We start from the raw sequence: 26,331 nt of genomic DNA, 5'->3' as shown, positions 1-26,331 counted from the left end.
TTACACTTTGTCCCCTAGTCTTCGATATTTCCACCATGGGGGAGGAAAAAGGTTCTGAATGTCTACCCGATATGTGCTTCTCATAGCATGTAATTTTCTCAGGTCTCCTCATTGCTCATTGAATGCAATTCCTTCCACAAAACCCCACAAAAGCCCCTCACATTCAGAAATTGTATTGGACTTTGTCTATTGTTGTAGTTGCAGGTTTTATTGCTGCTTGGAGTTTAGGGGTGTAGGCTGCCAATGAGGCAAAATGCACTCTACCTCTCGTAGTGTCTCCTTGTGCAAGTGGCAGCACTGGTGCTCCCTGGATTACCACCAAGTTCATCATAAATGTGTTTCCACAACCTGCGGGCAGTTACCTGCAACAGGAAATTGAAATATTTAATAAGAGTTGCATCAAATGATGGATAACACCTCTTTCAGATTTAAATGTGATGTTATTCAGCGTTTCTAATGAATGTTTTGACAAAAGGCCAAAGATGTTTAAACTGTGGCTCAGTGCCATCCTGGTATATATTTTAGAAAGTTCACCATGGGAACCAGTATTTGCACTGGTATTTAGGAGACTTGGAGCTTCTGAACAGGATGAGAATAACTGTTCCCATTGTTAATGGTTGCTCAGTCAACAAAGGGGATTCAGAAGAAGATTGTTTCTTGGTGTCTCCAATGAATAATGCAAATGTGGTAAACGGAATAAATAAAAACAGAATATATAACAAGCAGACTGTAAGATTGTAGGCTTAAAGTCAAGGGAGACTAAATAAAGCAAAGATACAGTTTATTTTGGAAAACACCACCGGGAAGAAGGAAGGGGATGAAAAATGGGGATTCAGAATGATTTTGTACTTTGATGAACAGACAATTTAGACATATTTGTCAAGGAAAGAAGCCTTAAAAAATGAAGACCAAAGACTGGCAGTTCTCCAAAGTCAACAATCAGAGCATTATTTTTATCACACGCAACAGTACACATTATAGAGGCATGTATTCCTAGAAAATTGTCCATATCGTGATTTTCCATCAAGTAACCCCATGACAAAATTTGATGTTTTACCCCCCTCATATTGCATTTTTTTCCATTGTATTCCCCCTCGCGAATGGATTTTTATTCCACAGCTTGAAGTTGCTGTGTTCAGGTGGAGTGCATTGTGGAAGGCAAGTGTAAGACTTTTTGCTCAAGAGGCTTCAGTGTAGAGGGTGACAGGAGGATAAGGTACGGTCTGTCTTTTTCCCCATAAATATTCCATGGTCATGAACAGCAGAGATGGCAGCTAGGGCAGTTGGATCAGCAGCATTCAGGTTTGTGGTATTGAGCCTGGCGCTGTGGCATAGCAAGGTAAGGTGAAGTCACACATAGCGGTAGTGATACAAGACTCATTAGTTAGGGGGGCAGTCAGGAGATAATGTAGCAGCAAAGAGACTGCAAGAAATTGTAGCAAATTGTGGACACAGCCCAGATCATCACACAAACCAACCAATATTTCAAGAACTGTTCAAGACCAGTTAAATGTAAATGTTAACACTTCAGTGAAAATAAGGAAACTTACTGCCTCATATCCTCCAAGGCGTTGTGTTACAGTGAACATTACAAACAGATCAACTGGTGGAAAAGGAAACAAGCATATTAGTGTATGAACATAACTGAATATTCACCATGTTCAGAATGCACTTCCCACCAAACAGAATCCTTTACCTAAAAGTTGGACTTGCAACCTATTTCATGCTGCGAATACAGGTTAAAACCCCGTAGAAAGTCATTAAAAAAAATTATAAACATGTGACATCCATGCCTTTAGAACTCATTGTTTGCTTCACTCCCTATGAAGGTATTAAAACCTTTATTTTCATGGGTACTGGTACACTCACACACACAATAATAATTAGTTGTTGGCTTCTGGACATGGATCAGCACTGTTAAAGAAGATTCTCCACAACAGTTGGTGTGTTTTGAGCTATATAAATGTAGGATGAGCCAAGGGACAATTGCTGCGATGGGCTAGAGAATGAGTTGAGGAAAACAATCATTTCCCACACGTTGGGTATCAGATGCTTTTAATACAATAGAATCGATAAAGGCATTGTGGGCATCAAGGCATCAATAAAGGCATTGATTTATAGCAATGTCCCTCTAAATCAAATTATAAAACTGAAATGTTAAAACAAAAAACAGAAATGAAAAGTTATAATAAACGATCTCAGACCCAAACATTAACTATGTTTCTCTTTCATCGATGGTGCCTAACCTGCTGAATATTTCTAGCATTTTTTTTTCTTTATTCCTATAAATCATGCAGTTTAAAATACATCTGGCCAGACGCTTGCATTGTTTTACTGGGAGTAAATTATAGAAGTTGTAGGTTCGATTTGATCCTTTCGATCCAATGTCTGTCATTTGGTCATTAAAAGCTATGAACATTGACGGCACCAAGTCAAGTAGAGTTTATTGTCACAGGCAGAAAAATATGACAGGCAAATGAAAATGTAACAGGAAGCATGCACTCTAGTTTTTCAATGGGTAGGGCATCTACTGGAAATGGGTGCAAACATTTAGAAACATTCCACACATTTTTTTTTAAAAGAGCAAATGAATTCAATTTCTAGGTAATGTAGGCACTTGAATTTGAAAACTGACATTTTACTGCCAAGGAGAGATTTGCCTACAGCTACATTTGCAAAGATCGTAGCACGAAAATCAAACCCTGGTTTGACAAAATGAGCATTAATGGAACTGAAGAACCCCAAAAGGACAACAACGGAGGTTGTCTCGCTTTGTGGGAGCAATGTAGCATCAGTGTTTGTTGGCTAAAACATCAGTTAATAGTAACCTGCCTGGGGAAGGTTAGAGGAAGAAACGTTTTGCCGTACATTAAATGATACCAGACCTGACTGGACTTTATAATTCAGTAGAAAAATATTGCAATGATGAATATTAATTTTTCAAAAGGGCAAATAAACCCTTGGCAATTCTTCTGGACTGCGCTTGGAAACAATGGCTCTCCCAATTGACACCAATAAACCCCCATTAACTTCAAAACTAAGCTGATTTGGAATTGAGCAACATTGGCTGTAACTTGAATGAACTACAAGGACAGCACCTTTCACCAGTGCTAGCAAAGCAAGCTGTCAGTAAACAGAAATAGCAAGCTCACATGTTGCATTCAATGTTTATTGAATAACCAAAACACTGTTATCAAATGCAAAGATAACAAACTGTCTCAAAGATCCTGGTAGATTTGTGAAAAGCTGATCTTTTGAATTGATACGTGGTTCCAGACATATTTTATTTGATGTCAGATAAAGACAGTTAATAGCTGTACACTGAGGTGATGACCATGTTTTTTGTAGAAACTGATATGTTGCCAGCTGCTCAAGAAAGATTCAAAATCAAACACCCATTGCTCGCCCACCACTGTCCCCCTCTTTGATAACTGACTATCAAAACCTGCTCTGTACTCTCTACTAACTGCAGATGTTGGGAATCGAAAATAATAATAGAATATGCTGGTCAGGCAGCATCTCTGGAAAATAATGACAAGAGACAAAGTTAACATTTCAGATCAAAGTCTCTTTGCCAGGCATGAGGCCAAGTTATTCATTGATGGAGTGCACCAAAAGTAAGAAATTGTGCGTGAAGAGAATATATGTTTTCTCATCTCCACGAAAAACATCTCTCAATGAAATCTGCTCTCATCTTCACGTAATCTGAACTAATAGTATTTTGGTATTCTTCTTTTAGGGTCATGATGATAACATTGGTGTGCAATTCTTGTGAAAGATTCCAAAATGGACCAATTAACAATTCATCCTTGTCAAGAGAGCATAATTTGTAGTGAAAAATAACAGCTTTTCTTTTCTCCACAATGAGATCATTTGTTTTCTTCAAAACATTTGGGTGGGGATATGGCAGACAGAGTTGAACAAGTGAGAGTTAGTGCATTTTGGGATGTTAAATGCAAATGGGGAAGTATATAGTAAATGGCAGGTTCCCAAGGAGTACAGATGCACAGAAGAATCTTACGGTGCAAGTCCATAGCTTCTTTAAAGTGGCAACAAAGGTAGATGGGGTGGAAATTAAGTTGTACACCATGCTTGCCTTCTTCAGTCAACGCATCAAACGTTGGGATGCCATGTTGCAACTGTTTAAATCTTAAGTTTAGCCATATTTGGAGAACTGGGTGCCGTTCTGGTCTCCACATAATAGGAATAATGTGGAGACTTTGGTGAGGGTGTAGTAATTGTTCATTAGGATGTCCCCTGGATTGAAGAGAATTAGCCATAGAGAGGTTGGACAAACTTTGTCTGGCACAGACTTTGTGGGCCTACAGTGCTGTGCTATTCTATGTTCCATGAAAAGTTTAGTTTAGAGATATAGCATGGAAACAGGCCCACTAGGCCCACCGAGTCCATGTCGGCTCATACATTAGTTCTATCCCACACATTCGAGGCAATTTACAGAAGCCAATTAACCTACAAACCCGTCAAATGTCTTTGGGATGTAGGAGGAAACCAGAGCACCCAGAGAAAACCCACAAAGTCACAGGGAGAACGTATATACTCCACAAAAACAACACCCGAGGTCAGGATCAAACCTGGGTCTCTGGCGCTGCAATAAACAAAGACATGCCAGACTCTAACAACATTTGATCAACTCAGCACCATCTAGGATGAAATAACTCACTTGTTTTGTGAGCTGTCACAAGCTGTCTGCAACCCTGAACCTTATTCCCTCCACCACCAGCACACAGTGGCAACAATGAATGCACTACAGGCACATGAGAACACCATCACCTCAAACTGCACACCATTTTGATTTTGAAATGCATCACCAGAGTCTTGACCTTGGATCTTGCTCCCTAACAGCACTGGCTGTTAGGCTTCTTGGACAAGATGCAGGGATTTAAGAAGTCACCTTGGATGCAATAAGCACTAGCTTTGTCCAAAAGAAAATAATATGTTTTTAATAATTACAAGATAGATGAAGATATTTAATCTGAGATAGGTTGTCTGTATATTAAGTTGAACTGAATTCTGAAAATTACAAATTGGCATTTTAATTCAATTCAAGATAAATAAGTTATGGATCCTCAGAAAAAAAGCAAGAAAAAAAAATATTACAACTCTTGGACAACTTGCTTGACCCAGGGCACAGGAGCAAACATCAGCCAAAGGAATCTGGATAGGTGATATATGAATATGATATGAATAAGGTGGATTGGTAGGATATGGGGCAAATGATAGCACAGAATGACAACTTGGACAGCATGGACAAGGTGGGATGAAGGATCTGCTTCCATCGCTATGATTCTACCAGTTCGAGAAGCTACTGGCTATTTTTACTTACGAATGAACTCAATTCCCAATTGTTCAGTGCTATTTTTATTTTATTTTTTAATTTATTAATTTTTTAAAATATGGAACTCTTCACGAATTTGCGTGTCATCCTTGCGCAGGGGCCATGCTAATCTTCTCTGTATCGTTCCAATTTTAGTATACGTGCTGCCGAAGCGAGCACCAGTGCTATTTTAGACAATCACCACAATAATTCAGAGTGGAGAGAAATTTTTTTTTGGAAACTGGTTCAGGGATCATTTGAAAACATCCAGACCCAATGTACATCAAGCAGGCATATTGACCACAGTCAAGTAGTACAAATACATGGTGTACACTAAATGTAACTCTGCCCCTCCCCCCTTCTCTCATGATACGTAGGCTAATATGGAGTCACCCATATTTACTTACAGAATTATCAACTTGAGAGGGGTGATGATAAGATTTAATATTAGATCATATTAGAGAATTCATTTTGTTGTAGTTATTTCCTGAGCAAAGCCATATAATTAAAATAACTTGAACAGGCAGTTCAAGCTCTGGGTGCTCTGGTTTCCTCCCACACATCCAAAGATAAGCACGTTGCTAGGTTAATTGGATCCTGTAAATCACCCTTTATATAAACATAGGTTTGGGGGGAATTGAAGTTAATGGGGATAATGAAAAATTGGGATTAACATGGGATTAGTGTACAAGTGAGACGCATGGTTGGTAAATGGTGTCAAATGGCCCTTTTACATGCTGTAGTTTCCAAGGGGAAATATTTTCACCCTATATTAATTTTTCTCGATCTATTTTTAAATCCAAAGAAAAAAATTCATTCAAACGCCACCACTAAATGAGCAGAAATGTTCAATAGTATTTCATAGCTTCCAATTCACTCCTGTGACACATCACATCATTAACTCGTGTTATTCCAGGAATTATGACAATAATGTTACAATAGAAGTGGAATGTTAGGAGTTCTGAGATTTATCAATGGAATATTGGAAATGTGTTTAACTTTAGAGTTTAGATTTTAGAGATACAGCATGGAAACAGGCCCTTTGGGCCACCGAGGCCATGCCTACCATCTATCACTTATCCACACTATTTCTATGTTTTCCCACTTTCCCATGAACTCCCTACACACAAGAGGCAATTTACAGCAGCCAATTAACCTACAAACAAGCACTTCTTTGCGATGTGGGACAAAACTTGAGCACCCGGAGGAAGCCCATGTGGTCACAGGGAGAACATGCAAACTCCACACAGACAGCACAGACGTCAGGATCAAACCTGGGTCTCTGGCACGGTGAGGCAGCAGCTTTACCAGCTGCGCCACGGATTCTGAATAAAGCCAGTCATATTCGAAAACTATGAGACATTTATTAATGCACAGACATGCGGCATGCCATCAGAACATTTTCAAATTTATCATGCATCTCCAGGGAGAGCATACGGACTGGTAACATCATGGCCTGGTTTGGAGATTTAAGCACCTAGGAAAGAAGGAATTTACAGAAAGTAGTGGACATTGCCCCAGTCCATTGTGGTTATTAACCTCCTCACTATGGAAGGGACCTACAAGAAGCACTGCGTTAAAAAACCCAGCTAATATCATCGAAGACTCACACCACACTTGTTATGTTCTAATCTTGCTGCTATCACTGGGAAGAAGATGCAGATGCCTGCAAACAATGAAACTGGTCTCAAGAACAGCTTCTTCCCATCAAACATCAGGCTTTTGAACAACAGCACAAACCTACCTCAACAACAATCTACTACAACAAATTTGTTTCAGCGGCATTATGTACTTAGATTTTTACGATTATAGTCTGGTAACCAGTATTACGGATAATTTATTGTATTTTAGTTTATTGTATATTTATATGTTGTGCTGTTGCATTTATGTGCCTGTATACCTGGGATAAATAAGCACAGTGCCCTCCATAATGTTTGGGGCAAAGACCCATCATTTATTTATTTGCCTCGAGACCAGTGTCATAAATAAATGATGTGTCTTTGTCCCAAGCATTATACAATAGTATACATACGGGCAGGGTGCAGAATACAGCACTGCAATGATGTCACTGATTTTTGTGGCAAAATCAGGGGCTTAATATGGATTAATTTGTTTAAAATCTCCAGTAATAATGATTATTGTAAGCATCCAATTCATTAGCATTCCAGAAATATTCTTCAAACAAGTAACACAGTTAATTCTTGTGATTACACAATACAGTATCTTTTATTGTCACCGGTAAAAAACGGTACATTTATTTTCTATTTAGTTGGTAAAACAATTAATGGATTATAATATCATAACATTGGCATGTGAACCAAGTTTCAATGTACAACGTATCAAATGTGCAGTTTAGGTCTCCAAATTTGAGGAAGGACATTCTTGCTATTGAGGGAGTGCAGCATAGGTTCACAATGTTCCTGGGATGGTGGGACTGTCATATGTTGATAGAATGGAGCGGCTGGGCTTGTCTACTCTGGAATTTTGAAGGATGAGAGGGAATCTTATTGAGACATACAAGATTATTAAGGGTTTGGGCACACTAGAGGCAGGAAACATGTTCCTGATGTTGGGGAAGTCCAAGACCAGGGGCCACATTTTAAGAATAAGGGGTAAGCCATTTAGAACAGAGATGAGGAAAAACATTTTCACAAGGTTGTGAATCTGTGGAATTCTCTGCCTCAGAAGGCAGTGGAGGCCAATTCTCTAGATGCTTTCAAGAGAGAGTTAGATATGCTCTTAAATATAGCAGAGTCAGGGGATATGGGGAGGAGGCAAGAACAGGGTACTGATTGTGGATGGTCAGTCATGATCACCGTGAATGGCAGTGCTGGCTCGAAGGACCAAATAGCCTACTCCTGCACCTATTGTCTAAACTACTTTTCTGAACCTGCTTGCATGTAAATGATTTGCCAGTTCTGTCCTGTCGTGATTGTTAAGTTAATATTCAAGAGTTCTCCCTTCCATTTTGCAGTGCCTTATTTGGTGAGAGATAAACGTAATCTGTGTAGACCTGTCTTGTCCTAATGAGGGAGCTTCATGGCAAATGCTTAATAGCCAATGCAATACAATAGTACTCACTTGCGTTTGATGACCATTCCAAATTAATAAAAATACATTTCTAAATTATTCATTATTGGCTGAAAAAGTCCAGAATGAGAGCTTAACTATGTTTGATGAAGGAACTTAGGGATGTCATTGGATAATTTAAAATGGCTAGAACAGCAGCAGGGCTGAGAATTGGGACATTTAAAAATCAGCAATTATCCATTAAAAATATTTAGACAATAGAATACTAGAGTGAGATTATAGGGAGCATAAAAACATTATAATTGTTATACAAATATGTGGAGAGAGAGGGGATAGTGAAAACAAATATAGGTCACCTACAATCAGAAACAGGAAATTATAATTGGAAACGATGAAATGGCTGAGCAATTAAACACATACCATGGTTCTACCTTCACAAAGGTGGACATCAGATATCGGCAGATACGTGAAAGATCCAAGGGATTTAATGCAAAGGAGAAAATCAGAAATCATTACTAGTAAAAAAAATATTGGGGAATGTAATAGGTCTAAAGGTTATAAATCTCCAAGGTTTAATAATCCACATCCTAGTGTATCGAAGGAAATAGTCCTGGAATTAGTGGATACTTTGGTGTTTACCCTTCAAAGTTCTTTAGAGTCTGGAGGACAACAAATGCAGCCACATTATATAAAAAAGGAGGCAAAAAAACAGAATTAAAGCCAATTACAGCAAAAATAAGACACCAAAAGCAGTAACAGGATTGGGCAAAGTCAGCATGGGTTTATTAAAATGAAATCATGCTTATAAAAGGGTACAAAAAGGCTCCAATGTGATTTGAACAAGATGAGTGAATGGGGAAAATGCAAATGCAGATTGATATGCATAAATTTCACCAAAGATTTCTTCATCTAAAGAATGGTGAATATGGAATTCTCTACCACAGAATAGGTTCATGACAGATGCCATCTCCTGGCCTTATACTAATCTCTAACAAGGACCTGTGTCAGACACCTATTTATCGACTGTCGTTCTGCCATCAACACAATTCAAACCAAACTCCCAGACCTAGGACTCATGCAACATCCTCTGCAACGGGACTTCCTGATTCATAGCCGTCCATCAGTAATGATAAGTGTCAAATCATCCTCCACTACAATTCTCAACACCGATGCCCTGCGAGGCTGCACTCTCAGTACCTTACTATACTCCATTTATACTTGCGATCATATTGCCAAATTCTGGTCTAACTCAATTTACAGGTTTGCAGATGATACCACCAGTAGTGGGCTGGATCTCGAGCAATGACAAGACAGAGAATATGAAGAGATCTTTGTGGCATGGCGTCAAGACAACAACCTTTCCCTCAATGTCAACAAAATGAAGGAGCCAGTCATCAACTTCTGGAAATGGTAGAATATATGTCTCAGTCTGCATCAATGATGGTGATGTGGAGGTGGTTGAGGTTCAATTTCCTGTGTGTAAATATCACCAATAATTTACCCTGGTCCAGCCTCATCAGCAATATGGTCAATAAAAGCTCGCCAACACTTGTACCCCATTGCACAACCATTTCACCCACAATCTCCCACCCCCAGTTACCTTGATCCTTTCCTTTCTTCGTACACTCATTCATTTCCCATCCCCGTCCCTTATTTCCCTTTTATTACCTCTCCCTCACCTCCTCCTGTACCCTTCCACCTGCATTCCTCCCTCTTGCTTTACATTTCACCCCTCTTCTCCTTATATGTCATCCTTTTGTCCCCTTGGTCACTTAGTCCACCTATCGCTTAATGCATCCCAGTAAGCTGTATCCACCTATCACTTGCTTGGTTTTGTCCCTTTCCCATCGCTCTATTCTAGTTTTCCACTCTCTACTGCAATCAATTGTAAGAGGCCCCACAATTCACGTAATCTATCTACATGATTCCCAAAACAATAGTTTTGAAAAATCATTGCATACGTAATTATGCACCAAGGCTGTTTCCTTGCTGATCTCCTGCCAACACAGAGTAGAGATGGGCAACAGGAGATTGGAGATATTTGGGTCTGTTGGCAGAACATTTTTACTATCTTTGGGTGTTTCTTAACCAAAGAATAACCTTCATTTCTGACATCACAATTTCTGCCTTATGATTCGAATTCTGATTGTTTTCCTCTTAGCAAAAATGTGTGATTTTTTATCTGGCAGGTGGTCCAGCAAACTAGCCTTGCAGCTCATCATCTGACATGATCACTGCAGTTCTTCAATCTCATGGTTGGATGCAGCTATCATTATAATTGGAATGTTTGGAATTATTACTGGGACGATTGAAGGTGGCTGTCAGCTTTCAGTATCACTGGCTGAAGTAAAGGCCACAGTCAGTGACATAGCAGTAGGCTAAATGTACCTCAACCTGTTAAACAGATTGCGTCACTGCACACGGATTGCACTTCTGTATGAAAAAGTAAATAGACCGAAATGATTATCCATTTTACATGTCCCAAACATTATGGACGGCAATGTATTTCATTGCTCCATTCCCAATGCTTATAATCAAACACTTGACTTTGTAAAGTAGCAAAAATGTTCGAAAATACTCCAAAGAATCTTGGGGCATGACCACCACTGGCTAAGCTATTCAAGGTCATAGATGTCAGAATTAGAATGCAGTTAACTTGGAAGTTCGCAGCTGGAGGAAACTAAGTAAATGGGGAGGGAGGGATTCAAGACCATTTCAAATTTGAAATGTTGCTCAACTTAGAAGCATTGTAGGTCAGTAACTTCAGGTGCGAGACACAAACATCACACAGTGTAAATTTGGATCAGGACAATTAAGTTATGGATAACCTTGAGTTATTGAGCTAGTGTGAGAGTCATAAATAAAGGGACCGAACTCCAAAATAAGGGGGCAGGTGCAGGAAAAGAAACCATTGCTGGTAACTCTCTGGCTTTGGATGCATGGATAGGAATATAGTTCAAGCAGTCTAGACCCACCCAGCTGGTTGACAGTGGAGAGGTGTTGAAGATGTATTCCATGGTGGATCACGTTAAAGGTTGCAAATAACGTGAAGAAAACCAAGGAGCGATGGACTGCTTCTGTCACAAGCTGACAGGATGAATTTAATGAGAGTAATGTCAGTATTGTGCCAGGGCAAAGTGTGAGTGTGAGTGTGTGTGAATAAATGAGAAATATGAGAAAAAAAGAATTTTACAGTAACATTTCACATGAATAGGCACAGAATAGAGTGATACAGAAATATCTAGACAAATGGGCCTTGTTAGATTTGCATTATGGTTGGTGCAGACATGGAAGGTCAAAGGGCCTGCTCCTGTGCTGCACGGTTCTACATTCTAACAGCATCAAAACAATGAAGAAACATCCCATTCCATTGGCTTTATGGATCCAACTTACAGATGACATTTCTTAATCTGGTTAGTTAAGGGGAAAATCACTGGTTCAGGTTCATGATCATCTATCTTGGTGCAAGGATGACTAATGAAAGAAATTTGTCTATATTTAGTTGGCCTTTATCACTCTAGAAAGGTCCTTTGTTCTCTGTATATTTCTGAGGTGAATTACAAAACAATTTTGTTTTCAGAATGCCCAGGGGGACATAAATCACACTATCCCATAGCTTGTGGTAGTAAAGACGTTGAAAAATTCTTCAAATATTATGTTTCCTATTCTTGAACCACATCACTTTTGGGGCAATGTATTACTATCTGTGAGGCTTTCCGAAAATTATATCAGAAGCATTTATGTTCAAACGTTCCAAAGGTTACAATAAGGCTTAACTATTAAACTAAATAAACATGCATTGGGTCAAAGACTGTGTTCAGTAATAAGCAGATGAAATCTGCAAAATCCAAGACATGGGAAACAAATTGTGTATCCCATCAGCAGGAAGCACCTACAAACTTTGATTACTTGAAACCTCTTGTTTTATAGTCATTGCCCACTTTGCAGTTAACTAAATCTCAACAAAAATTGACACATTATCCATGCAAGGTTGTAGTACACTTTGGGCCTAATTGCACAGCAACTGCACATTGAAAAAGTATTTTCAGTTCAGGAGTGGACAAAGATTTGCCCACTCATTGTACAGCCTCCCTGAATTTTCCTTCCAGCGAACTCTGCCTTTCCATGCTGTGTCTTTGGATAAGAGACAAAGGGAAAAAAAGCATTGCCACAAGCCCAGTCACTAGCTACAACCCCATACCCTGTATATAAATACACAGTAACATGCGGCAGTGGTCAGCACGGAATGTCCTGCAGGCACTGCAGGGAAAGGACTCGATGGATCCGGTGGCGTGGTTCCCAGAGCAGACTGCCCAGCTTGTTTGGCAAAATGCCTCATCGCCAGAACTGACCAACAAGCACCAAGACCTGGCTTGGCTGGCGGTGAGGGGAGCCCTCTCAGTTAGATCCATCCTGCACCGTCGGAACCTCACTACCAGCGCACGCTGCCCCCGGGACAGTTGCGGTGGAGAGGAGACGGTTGCCCACCTCTTTGCAGAGTGTGGGTTTGCAAAAAGAGTCTGGAGAGGTATGCATTTGTATAGTCTCCGAAAATGTCGGATGAATTTTGTTTGTTTGAATGGTTCAGGAATTGTATATATTTATCAATTGAATAAAGTCTATTTTGAAATTAAAAAAACAAAAAAAACAAAAACAAAAAAAAAAAAAAAAAAAAAAAAAAAAAAGTGACATGCAGCATAAGACATAAATATTAAAGCCAGACAGATTAGTATGCAGTCTGCTGGTCAAAGGATGCAAGGCTTTAGATGCCTCACAGGAATTTTGTTGGGATGTCTATGTTCACGTTTGAACATGCTTAATATTACTACCTGCAGCACAGATGTCTAAAATGTCTAACAAATCCCAGCGGTGTGGTTCATCAGTAACATCAAACCTTGGCAATCTGTCTTTTTGAAGAATCATTAAACAACTTTACTAATACAAGCTTGGGACTTCCACTTTAACTGGCAGCTCTTCTGATCACCCTCTGGAGAGAAGTATCATCAACAAAATACGTCCATTAACAAAACAATAAAACAAGAAAAAGTATCGTGTCAGTTGCTTCGATAATGGTTAAACCTATCTCCCCTATAAGAGATGTGTTAGAAAGAACTGCAAATGCTTGTTTAAATAAAAGGTAGACACAAAATGTCGGAGTAATTCAGCGGGACAGGTAGCACCACTGGAGAGAAGGAATGGGAGACGTTTCGGGTCGAGACCCTTCTTTAGACCCGACCTGAAACGTCACCCATTCCTTCTCTCCAGAGATGCTACCTGTTCCGCTGAGTTACTCCAGCATTATATCTATCCCTTTTCAGAGAGTCAAGTGCACAGCAAAACGTTGAGAAAAATATTACTCAGCAAATTAATAGCAATTATTTATTTTTTATTTTTATATCCAGCTGAAATTATGTTCAATTAGGATGATGTCTGTTGTAATTCCAGTAAGCTCATCACGATTATATGCTGTATAATTATCTGGTCAGTCTCAAGTGTTCTCTTCCCTAAGATGCTGCCCAATCTGCTAAATTTTTCAGCACTTTCTGTTTTATTTTACAATTTCCTGCAGGATAATTTTTTTTGATTCTTTAATATTGATTAGTCAGGATCAAGAAAGATTGGAGATCAATATTGGTGTTTGTTGATAATATAACAAAATGGATACACGCTTGGTCGTGTGGTAGGAAACTATATTTTGAGCATTGTAGAAAAATCCTGATCTTGTGGCAGGAGTAATGGTTCATAACTCCTCATATTTTGCTTCGGCAGTTCACAACCCTGTGGTATGAACACTGATTTCCCCAATTTCAAGTACCTTCTCCATTCCCTCCCCAACCCTAGTTGTCCTACCTGTTCTACTGTTCCCATCCTTGCATCTCTCTCGTTATCACACCTTCCCAAGCCAACAATGCGCCATTATGTGCACCACCCTTCCTGAAGTCATCTGTTGCCAGCCCTGATTTGGCCTTTACTCACTTTCAGTTTATTCCCCCCCCCCCCCCCCCCCACTACCTTCCGTCTGAGAAGGGTTCCAACCCAAAACATTGCCTATTCTTTTTCTCCAGAGATGCTGCCTGACCCGCTAAGTTACTCCAGCATTTTGTGTCTATCTATGGTACAAACCTGCAAATGCAATTTCTTCCTGCAATGGAATGTTAGAAGAACCTACTGGTCATTCAGCATCTACAGAGACAGAAGGTGCAAGTCTCCAGAGATGCTTCTTGAACTGTTAAGTTCTTCCAGTGTTTTCTTTTACCTTCAGTATCACCACATGGGTTGGTCATGTTCTGGATTATGATCAGGTTACCGTTTCTTGTGGACTATCTTCACCACAAAGCGGCACTGAGCAGCTGCCACATCATATCATTTCCTTTGTACATTAAATCTCGCATTGAAAGGTAGAAGATGACAGATTTTTGAAGAAGACCAACTTATCAACCAGGAAAAGTAGCAAGGCTGTTTGTGACAGGGTTCCCACACCCTTGGTCCATAAAAAGAATCAAATGCAAATAAATATTTCAATATAATAATCCTCTTTAGACTCTTCAGGAAGCTTTTTTTTCAAATTTTCAAATGAATCACAAGCACAATCATTCTGCCATGATCAATATTTTGCAATTTACTACTAAGGAGCGCAAATGTTCCCTTTCAGCCCCTTTATTCACCTGGATATTTATTGCTTTGAAGGGGCAGTGTCTACCAAGAACAATGGCCATTTCTATTTGATTACATTAATACAACAATCTCTTTCATTCATCCTACTTAGAATCAAGCAAGAGTCAATGGACATATGTACTGACTGTACAAACAGTTTTTTCAGTGACCAGCAGGAACTACTGTCAAAATATATGAAGACATAATTTTAAGCATTACCAATAAATACAAGTGAATAGCTACCATTTTGTTATGTTTATCACTTGGAAAATCACTTCACTCTTCTGTGTGTTGAGAAGAACATCCTTGTATTTAAGCATGTGATAGATTAAATTTGACAGTGATATCTAAAAAGTGATATCTAAAAAAATATTTCTTGCAACCATCTGAAGTGTTGACCATCTTCCTGAATTTCATCACACCTAATCACGTTGCTATTCATAAGAGTGCAGGCAATTCCCCAGGAAAAAAAGCAATAAAATTCAATAGAATTAGTTTTGAACAGCACCCAAAGACCAGATCAGCGTAGGTATTTACAAGGGGCAGAACAGATCCAACTTCACATGCGGCATGTAATGATGCAAGGAACAAAATGGAGTTTGGGAACAATTTAATGGTGAAGAGCAACATTCACACACCAAACAATATTCCCATTCATGAAATGCGAACCCATCAACTGATTTCTGGCTCGAGTATCAAATAACTTAAGACTGGTTTCACAGCAATGTGTCTTACTTTTCTTGAAGCCCAGGTGAGGTATTCTGGCAATGGGGGTATTGCGATCACACATGAAGCTGTGCAAGGCCTTTAGGAAGCGTTGTTCTGCAGAAAGCAGCTCACTTGGATTGTCTGCGTGATCTGCTTGTGCATTTCCGGATGCCATATTTTCTGAGTCAACTTTGTCCTGAAAATAAAGTTCCATTGAAATAAATAATAAAAAAGCAGAACCATTATGTAACTAGAAAGCCAAAATGACAAGCTCGTTGAAGTTTGGAACATGTCTGTGGGGATGACACCAGCAGTTGGGGGAGGGGGGGGTGGGGGTGGGACGACAGGTTGTGCATTTTGGGGATAGTGGGAGGAATATTGATCATTGCCTAGGCCTAGATTGGTTAGCAGGTAAAGGAGACGGGGGATGGGGTGGCTAACAGTCAGTGCATTGAAGCAAGTCCAAAAGTCAAAAGGTCTCAATTTATCTGGCCGACATCCCAGTCTAGTACTCACTAAGAAGACTGATGGCACAGCAGTTCCCAACCATTGTGTTCCCCGAGGACAACCTGGTCAAAATTCCCTACGATACTCTAAAGGTGCCCCACGCAAAGAGTAATATCATCTGACGTGCCCCTGAAACAGAACTTTTGTCAAGAATGCAAGGGTAATTCATGTCTTGCAGAGGCTGATGAGAGTTCAGGGGCAGCTCAAACTAACCTATTCCTTCACTCCATAGATGCTGCCTCACCTGCTGAGATTCTCCATCATTTTTGTCTACCTTTGTTTTTTCCAGCATCTGCAGTTCTTTCTCAATTATTTCCCTCAGTATTATTTTCTGGTGTACAAATCGATGTTCTACCCTAATGAAATGTGCCAATGGTGGTAAATGGAATCTATTTAGCAATTGTTCACTAACCTACATTTCCCAGCTAAAGTCTTTAATTTCAAATTAAAAGGAAAGAATGATGCAAGACAAAGATACAAAGCTGCAGAAAGAAGAACACCAGCACCAGAGCAAAGTGGAAAGATGTCCTACTCTTAACAGATAGGGTTGCGGAGGTACCAAGTTCCTCCACAGTACAACTAGTAAAGAAAGGAATACCAAGTCCATGTTGAGCCAAATCAGATTAAAGTAATTATAAACAGTCAAATCTGGTCAGGAGAGATCGTAGAACAACGAATGACTGTTAAAAAACATTAATGGCTCATTTTCTTATGAATAAGAAGCACTTAACTAAGCAATGTGGAACAACAGGGTGTGAAAACCATACAATCGAAAACATCCATTTATCCCTCAGGGCTCGATATCATTCTACCTAATAAAAATATTGCAGATGATGGAAATGAGTAATAAAAAGTGAGCTGAAAATAGACAAGTCAGGTAGCATCTGTGGAGAGGAAAAGCAAAGATAATGTTTCAACTCAATGCCCCTTTAATCAGGTGGTCCAGATTGTCAGCTGCTGCTTGATCCATGGCTGTTATGGAATATTTCCAGCATTATTTATTTAAATTTGTTTTAACAATCACACAATTTTGCTTTTGTATTACCTGCAAAAGTCAGCTGGTCAAACCAGTTTTTCCTTCCCTGATGGTTTCAAATTCATTAAATTGATGCACAAAGATTGGTCCACCACAAATATTAAGGTGTATGCACAAAAATAATTATTTAACTTCCTGAAGTGGCCCATTTACAAACAGGTGCTCATTTATTCCGTTGGGTAAGTGGAGACCTGATTGTGATATTGTTAGATACCAAATCCAGAAAAGGCCGCGGGATAATTACAAGCATAATCTACTTTTCACCCTGTATTGGCTGAAGAATTGATTTGAGCAGGCACAAGCATGATTTGCCAATAACACGAATGACCCTCAATGGGACTTTATAGAGTGTGGATTCAGTCGGTGAGCAGGAAGTGGTGAAAAAAGGAATTAAAATCTAGGTCACTACATCCTTTAAATTCAAGGCAGCTCCATCTGCCAAAATGGGAAACCGAATCAAAACTGAAATTAATTTCAAAACAAACTCAATATTCCAATTATTATCATGATACGGCAATTTTTTTAAAGTTTAAATTAGCTGGGAAAGTAAAGGTTAATAACTGTGTTTAAGCCAGTTTAATTTACTGCCCTGATGCTTTTGTTAGAATGGAGGTCTTCATGGCATAGAGAATGGAGTCCCCTTGATATTTCCCCACCCCATCTATTTCTTGCCCACGTGCTGTTTCTTGGGGATGCCAATGGCAAATATATCAAGCTCCACACATCCTGATAAAACAGAAGTGCTGCCCCCACCCACCCTTCATAATGTTGCCAGGATTCAATCCCCATCACTCCTGGGATGGTGGACCAAAAAGCTGTGCTCAATACTATACTACTGGGATAATCGATCAAACAACTCCCCTACCACTCCCGGGGCATGGATTGGATTTGCTTGATCTTGTGCTCTGTGCCGGTGTGGTTCCCAACTATCTGGGAACTTAGCGTGTCAATCAGGCTGACCTCCAGGGAGGAAATCTACCAATAAATTCTTCACAATATGCAAGATAACCCCTCTTTCCATTAACAGCTGAACAAAACATTGCCCTTTTGAACCCCCACTTCACACTTTAGGATTTAGACATAAAGCATGGAAACAGGCCCTTCGGCCCACCGAGTCCGTGCTGACAAATTATCACCCATACACTAGCAATATCCTACACACCAGGGACAATTTATAGAAGCCAATTAACCTACAAACCTGTCCGTCTTTGGAATGTAGGAGGAAACTGGAGCACCACAGAGAAAACCCACGCAGTCACAGGGAGAACGTGCAAACTCTATACAGGTGGCATCCGTACTCAGGATCGAACCCAGGTCTCTGCCGTTGTAAGGCAGCAACTCTACCGCTGCGTCACTGTGCTGCCCTAACTCCCACAGTTTAACTACAATTAATTCCCGACCATTTGCTTAATCCAGTACCAAGGTTTGAAACGGGTACCAAATCCCTTCCAGCCACCTTGCTCAATAACATCACCCCTATTCTGATCGTCCACTGAGTGAAATCTTCATCTATGTTTTTCGTTCTCTGCCTATTCCGCCGACCTTCTCCAGCTCAATGTTTATTCAATTTATCAGTTCCTCCAACTGCACCTGCGGAAGGTTTGATGATTTACATCACTTTGACCATTGGCACCCAAATGCATTTAGCTATTTCAGGCATGGCATTTGGAATTTGCTCACTAAACCTATGCCTTTCTTCTTAAATCATTTATTCATTTGCCTCTATACTCCACAATTTGAGAATGGTAATAGAAAAAAAATGGTTAAAGTGTACATTGTCAGATGTTATTAAAGGCCATTCTTATACATTTTGGTTTAAATGTAGAAATTACAGCAGTGTTTATACATAGGCCCCCCCCCCCCATTTCAGGGCACCATAATGTTTGGGACACATGGCTTCACGTGTGCTTGTAACTGCTCAGGTGTGTTTAATTGCCTCCTTAATGCAGGTAGAAGAGAGCTCTCAGCACCTAGTCTTTCCTCCAGTCTTTCCATCACCTTGGAAACTTTTATTGCCGTTTATCAACATGAGGACCAAGTTGTGCCAATGAAAGTCAAAGAAGCCATAATGAGACTGAGAAGCAAGAATAAAACTGTTAGAGACATCAGCCAACCCTTAGGCTGACCAAAATCAACTGTTCGGAACATAATTGAGAAGAAAGAGAGCACTGGTGAGGTGAGCTTACTAATCACAAAGGGACTGGCAGGCCAAGAAAGACCTCCACAGCTGATGAAAGAAGAATTCTCTCTATAATAAAGAAAAATCCCCAAACACCTGTCCGACAGATCAGAAAAACACTCTTCAGGAGTCAGGTGTGGATTTGTCAATGACCACTGTCTGCAGAAGACTTCATGAACAGAAATACAGAGGCTACACTGCAAGATGCAAACCACTGGTTAGCTGCAAAAATAGGATGGCCAGGTTATAGTTTGCCAAGAAGTACTTAAAAGAGCAACCACAGTTCTGGAAAACTGTGTAGTGGACAGATGAGATGAAGATTAACATATCAGATTGATGGCAAGAGCAAAGTTTGGAAGAGGGAAGGAACTGCCCTAGATCCAAAGCATATCACCTAATCTGTGAAACACAGTGGTGGGGGTGTTATGGCCTGGGCATGGATGCTGCTGAAGGTACTGGCTCACCTATCTTCATTGATGATACAAGTGCTGATGGTAGTAGCATAATGAATTCTAAAGTGTATAGACACATCCTATCTGCTCGAGTTCAAACAAATGCCTCACAATTCATTGGCTGGCAGTTCATTCTACAGCAAGCCAATGATCTTAAACATGTTGCTAAAGCAACAAAGGACTTTTTCAACGCTAAAAAATGGTAAATTCTTGAGTGGCCAAGTCAATCACCCAATCTGTACCTAATTGTGCATGCTTTTCATATGCTGAAGAGAAAACAGAAACAAGCACAAGCTAAAGATGGCTGCAATACAGGCCTGGCAGATCATCACCAGAGAAGACACCCAGCAACTGGTGATGTTCATGACTTCAAGCAGTCATTGCATGCAATGGATATGCAACAAAATACTAAACATGACTACTTTCATTTACATGACATTGCTGAATCCCAAACATCATGGTGCCCTGAAATGAGGGGACTATGTATAAACACAGCTGTAATTTCTACATAGTGAAACCAAAATGTATAAAAATGGCCTTTATTAAAATCTGACAATGTGCACTTTAACCACATGTGATTTTTTTTCTATTACAAATCTCAAATTGTGTAGTACAGAGGCAAATAAATAAATGATGGGTCTTTGTCCCAAACATTATGGAGGGCACTGCAACTTACTATTGCCTAGACTAGGGTAACATAGTAGGGCAGCGGTCGAGCTGCTGCCTCACAGCGCTACGGACCAGGGTTCGATCCAGACCATGGGTACTGTGTGTTGGGCTTGCATGCCCTCCCTGTGATCACAGGGGTTTTCTCCAGTGCTCTCGTTTCCTCCCACATTCCAAAGACATGCAGGTTTGTAGGTTAATTGGCTTCTGTAAATTGCTGTTACTGTGTGGGACATAGAACAAGTGTACAGATAATAGGTATGTTACAAAGCCTACCTGAATCGTGGCTGAGAATCTGTCCCAGCCCCGTGTGTGTGATTTTGGCGCTGTTTAGAGGGGGCGGGTTTAAAACGCAATTTTTACTAGGCTGTTGCAATCGAAAATGTTCAGCCTAGTAAATCATTAACGGAAAATCGCTGAAAGACCCCGTCGCAAAAGGTATTATTAGTTTTTATGGCCTTGTATAATAGTTATAGTAGTTTAAAAACCACTCTCTAAACCCGCGACCTCTCGCAGCTCCAGGGTTTTATAAAGCAAACAATTAAAGGTATGTACCTTATTTTTACATTAAAAGGGGCTTCTTAAGAACCCTGTATATAAAGTTTTCTATAGCGAATAGTTCATTTTGGGCTCTTTATATCCCGCAGTATTTTTCTGGGCATTTGGGGGCACAAATCCAGCGCAATGTGAACGTTCTAAACCAGCGCGTTCACAGGATCCCACTAGAAAGCCGATTTAAATGACTTTAATTTACTGCAATTAAACACTAAATTCCTTCCATTTGGCCTATAAATTGATGTAAATGAGATTTAAAAATCATGTTTTATTGTGAATTATTTGTGAATATTATTTGGACACTTAGGCTATTTAAAAATGTTAATCATTTATTAAGAAATGGATAGATGTTTAGATCTAGTAATTGAAGTTTGAAATTAGCTACAATTGGGTAACTAACTAATTATATGCTTTAATTTCAGGTCCTCCAAGTAAGATTATTTTATATTTGTTTCAGAATGGTTCAATCTATGATAACTGAAAATTTCATTCAGTTCTCTTAATTTTTAAGAAGGTTATGGGCTTTTGACTGTCCATGATCACAGCTTTTTTGTTATGTCCATAGAAAATCAATAGGGAACAAGATGCTGATTTCCGAGTATGAAAATGGCCATAACTTTTTTATTACTTGAGATATGAAAGTGAATTAGGTGTCAAATTAAACTTATTGTTATGCTTTATCTGATGGGATAAATTGCAGACTTGATTTTTTAAATCTCAAAATTTTGTAACATTGCTACAGATAATTGATCGGTGGTGTGAGTTCAGTGGGCTAGATCTCTAAACTAAACAGAGAAATTTGACAAATGCCTGTTTTTGTTTGCTTGAACTGAAACATACCATCTGAAGTTTGGTGGTAACATTATTGCCTTTTGACTTGTCCCACAATTGATCAGCCACTAAACATTGTACATGAGTTCAGTTTAAGGAAGAACTGCAGATGCTGGAAAAATCAAAGGTAGACAAAAATGCTGGAGAAACTCAACGGTTGAGGCAGCATCTATGGAGTGAAGGAAGAGGTGACGTTTTGGGTAGAGATCTCGACCTGAAACGTCACCTATTCCTTTGCTCCATAGATGCTGCCTCACCCGCTGAGTTTCTCCAGCATTTTGTCTACCTACATGAGTTCAGTGCACTACACTGCTAGACATAGCACCTTTTCTGTCATCCCCTTAAGAGATGGATGGCCTAAAACCTGAATAAATCAAAACTTTCAAAAGGCGCAGCCAGGTAATATTAAACTACGAACCAAAAAATCTGCAAATGTTAAAAATCTGAAATAACCAAAAATATAATTTAGTGTCTCTAACCTGAAACGTTAACCATTTATTTGTCCACATATACTGATTGACCTACTGAATATTTCTAGCATTCTCTACATTTGCTGAATGTGAAATGACGCTTCCTTGCTTTGCATAAACTGCTTGATACCCAAATTGACAGCGAGTGTATATTCAAAGTGCTTTAGAGTTTCTCTTCAATGTGCGAGTCCCCCGAATTTCAAACTGACTGTCGTGACTCAGAATCATCTTTTGCAGGTCTTGTTAAATGTAACTGAAATCGGACAGCATAAAAGTAAGCACTTAATTGCACCATGTAAATATTAAATGATACGCCCAGGAAACTAACCTGCGAACTAAATTCCCTAAATGATGTTATTGGAGCTTCCTGTTGCCAGTTCGTGGAGTCGGGGTAGTATCGGACAAAGTGTTCAGAGCGGCGGTTAAATCCCCCAGTGCTCAATGCAAAGACCCAGCGTTACAAACCTTTTTCTCCTTGGCATCCGACTGGCTGGACTGCGGACGCTCCAGCGAGGGACTCTCGTCGACCATTGTAATCTTACGCTTCTTCATGCGGGATCGTCCTTTGATGTCGGTTGCTGAAAAGATAAAGCCAGGAAAAGTGTCAGTGGGTGGGCAAGTCGCTGTACCTGCCTCAAGGAGTAGTTCATTTTCTGTTCCTTTCCGCCCCAACACTTTTATTTTCCCAAAACAAAACCTTGGGCTCGACTCCAGGCACAATATTGCCCACAACCGCTGAAACTCGTCTTGAAATGTTTTCTTTCTCTGCCTGTCGTGAATTGCCTCCGGCGCGAAGGGGAGTTTCAATAGGGACATATCACAGCTATTGAGAAGTACATTTTAACCAAATGCTCTTGGGTAATTTACCGGCTATCCTGTAATATAGTGCAACCTCAGTACATAATGTAAACATTGCAGGCAGCCACGCCGCTCCCCATTCCATGCTTTATATTAAACCCCGGTTTAAGATTCAGCCCACGTGCTGACATTGCTACATTTGTAGCACCCGGTCGCAGAGTTCAACGCTACTCTCCGAACTACGTCTGTAAACGAATTAACTTTACCAAACGAACAAAAGCATGCCATAAAAGTGTTGCTGTCCGGATCGGTGAGCCTTTCCTATTTCTCTCATTGATTTGGATTACGACGCTGAAATGTAAAAACAACGACAAGCGAACGAACGCTGGTCCTTATCTGCACTGCCGTCAACATGAGCTTGTCGACACATGCCTGCGACCAACCCCCAACTCGCTTTGTTCCACACTGACGGACTGCACGCAGTACATTTACCAAGTTGGGCCGTTTGTGCACAACTATTTCGATGCAAATGACAAGTCCGCCAAAACAATCGCAAACACCGAATCACACCACTTAAAATAACGCGGCGCAAAAAGTAAACGAAATAATCTGTATCGATACCTTAACATTGATGCTACCCTCCCCCTCCCATCCATCTGCACTTCTAACAAATGTTACATACATCAATCTATTTCCATCTAATTATCCAGCCATCTCCCATCACAAATTCATTAGAACGAACTCTTAGGCCGATTGGCTCCCAACTAAATGCACAATCCTTCCTGTAATGTAAACTTATAATTAGTTTCCTGACCATTTACAATAACATTGTATGGATTTTTGTGGTTTATCGGTTAACTTCCCTCTTTTATTTTCTAGTATAATTGCTTCGTTAAATTCCATGGTATAGGCATCTGTAAAAACATCTCCTACGTCATTTATTTATTTAATCTTTTGGAAATTTGATTTGTTTTTGTTTAAATTAAGTTCTGGTAAAATCTTTGATACGCACATTTTTACATTTTCTCGGCCAACGCTGGTTCAGAGCAAAGATTCTATAGGATCTTTGGTTCAGAGTCCACCGAATGGCGGATCAAAAGTGCAAATTCCACTCGGACCTCGAGAATGCATTCCTCACAGCGATCGGTACTGCAGGACATTCATATCAATAAGGTTAAATAAACTCGGCTCCTGAAAGTTCCTGGTTCTCTGTTTTTTAAAGCCCTTGGACGGGATGACTTAAACTCTCCCGAGATAAATACACACATTAAATCAGACAATTCAAATCACGTCTGAAACAGCGACATGTCGAACAAAACAAGCCATTTACTCAACACATCGAATCAGTAGCTTCCCGCACATACCACGACCAATGAAAACAATTGCGACTTTTTTTTTGGCTTCTTGTCCAAGAATGTGCATTAACCATATATCTTCGGGAAGAAGGGCATTTCGGGAATGTTTAACTGACTAACAACACTGCAAAATTTACCTGGTTGGCAAAAGATTGGTGGACTGAATGAGGATAAGCGCATGAACTTGGCATTGTTAGCGTTATACTTTAATAAACTGAGCTAACAAGGTCCAAGCAACTCCACACCACCAATTCAGGCACAATTTGTTACTAATCCGAATAAATTATATATTTTTTAAGACAGGGGTCATATGGTATAAGGTCGAATGTTTTTTATAGGGACATTCAGCCCATTGAGTCTATGGTGTCCTTCAGAGCAATCCGTTTCCCAGATTGACAATAAGACACAAATTGCTGGAATAAGTCAGCTGGTCAAGCAGCATCTCTGGAAAACATGGAGAGGTGGTGCTTTGGTTTGGGGACCCTTCTTCAGACTCCAGACGGGAGTTACTCCATCACTTTGGTCCATTTGTGTAAACCAGCAACTGCAGTTCCTTGTTTTTCCATTCCCTGTATAATTTCCTATTCTCTCACAAATACCCATTAACACTTGATTCCCCAATTCTGCTGCTGCTGCTGCTGCCCAGCCATGCAGAGCGTTATTTACGTTAGTCAATTAAACTAACGGGTCTTCAGGATGTTAAACTGGAGCACAAGGAGGAACCCAAATGATCACAGGAAGAGTGTGCAAAGTCCACACAGTGAACAGAGTTCGGAATTAAAATCAGTTCTTGGAATTGTGGGCAGCTGCATTACCTGCACAACATTCCCCCTGAATGAATGAATATGTTTATTGGCCAAGTATTCACATACAAGGAATTTGCCTGGTGCTCTGCCCACAAGTGACAACATGACATACAGTGACAGTTAGGAATGACACATAAAACATTAAACAATAATAATAAAACATTTTTGATTAAACATGTGAATTAAATAAAATACCATAGCAAAAGGAGGCTACAGATTTTTGGTTATTGAGTAGAGCTACTACTCATGGAAAAAAAGCTGTTTTTATGTCTGGCTGTGGCAACTTTGACAGTCTGGAGTCGCCTTCCAGAGGGAAGTGATTCAAAGAGTTTGTGGCCAGGGTGAGAGAGGTCAGAGATGATCTTACCCACTCGCTTCCTGGCCCTTGCAGTGTACAGTTCGTCAATGGAGGGAAGGTTGCAGCCAATAACCTTCTCAGCTGATTGGATGATTCGCTGCAGCCTCCGGATGTCGTGCTTAGTAGTGAGCCAAACCAGACCATGATGGAGAAGGTGAGGACGGACTCTATGATAGCAGTATACAATTGGACCATCATTGCCTGTGGCAGATTGTGCTGACTCAGCTGCCACAGGAAGTATATCCTCTGTTGTGCCTTTTTGACTGTGGAGTCAATGGTGGCCCCCCATTTAAGGTCCTTGGAGATGAGTCTTTGATGGTTCCCAGGAACTTAAAAGACTCCACAAATGTGACTGTGGTGTTGTTGACGGTGGGAGATTGGGGGGAGCTCTCCAAACGTTTACAATCAATTCCACTGTCTTAAGAGCATTGAGCTCCAGGTTGTTGCGATGGCATCAGGACGCCAGCTTCCCCATCCTGGATCTGTCCAATCAGGGTTGTGTCATCCGCAAACTTGAGAAGCTTGACAGAGTAGTCAGTGGAGGCGTAGTCATTGGTGTAGAGAGAGTAGAGGTGCTCCTATGTTGAGTGT

General features: G+C 40.1%; 1 protein-coding gene and 1 non-coding gene across 2 annotated transcripts in view; both read right to left on the bottom strand.

Moving 5' to 3' along the window:
- LOC129701603 (uncharacterized) overlaps positions 1–26,331 on the bottom strand; it is an 83,169-nt gene that overhangs the window by 10,882 nt on the left and 45,956 nt on the right. Inside the window, exons 6-9 of the mRNA XM_055642895.1 lie at positions 22,889–23,001; positions 15,755–15,923; positions 1,551–1,603; positions 265–362 (exon numbers count right to left, since the gene is read on the bottom strand). Of these exons, the coding sequence (XP_055498870.1) occupies positions 265–362; positions 1,551–1,603; positions 15,755–15,923; positions 22,889–23,001 (433 nt within the window). The remainder of the gene's footprint in view (positions 1–264; positions 363–1,550; positions 1,604–15,754; positions 15,924–22,888; positions 23,002–26,331) is intronic.
- On the bottom strand, positions 5,409–5,515 carry LOC129701917 (U6 spliceosomal RNA). The gene has a single exon (XR_008724288.1). It is a non-coding gene; the product is annotated as a U6 spliceosomal RNA (small nuclear RNA).

Source organism: Leucoraja erinacea, chromosome 11 (assembly GCF_028641065.1).
Source record: "Leucoraja erinacea ecotype New England chromosome 11, Leri_hhj_1, whole genome shotgun sequence".
In the NCBI taxonomy this organism is placed as follows: Eukaryota; Metazoa; Chordata; class Chondrichthyes; order Rajiformes; family Rajidae; genus Leucoraja; species Leucoraja erinaceus.
Note: the sequence above shows the minus strand (reverse complement) of the source record. Positions and strands in the feature narration are given on the sequence as shown.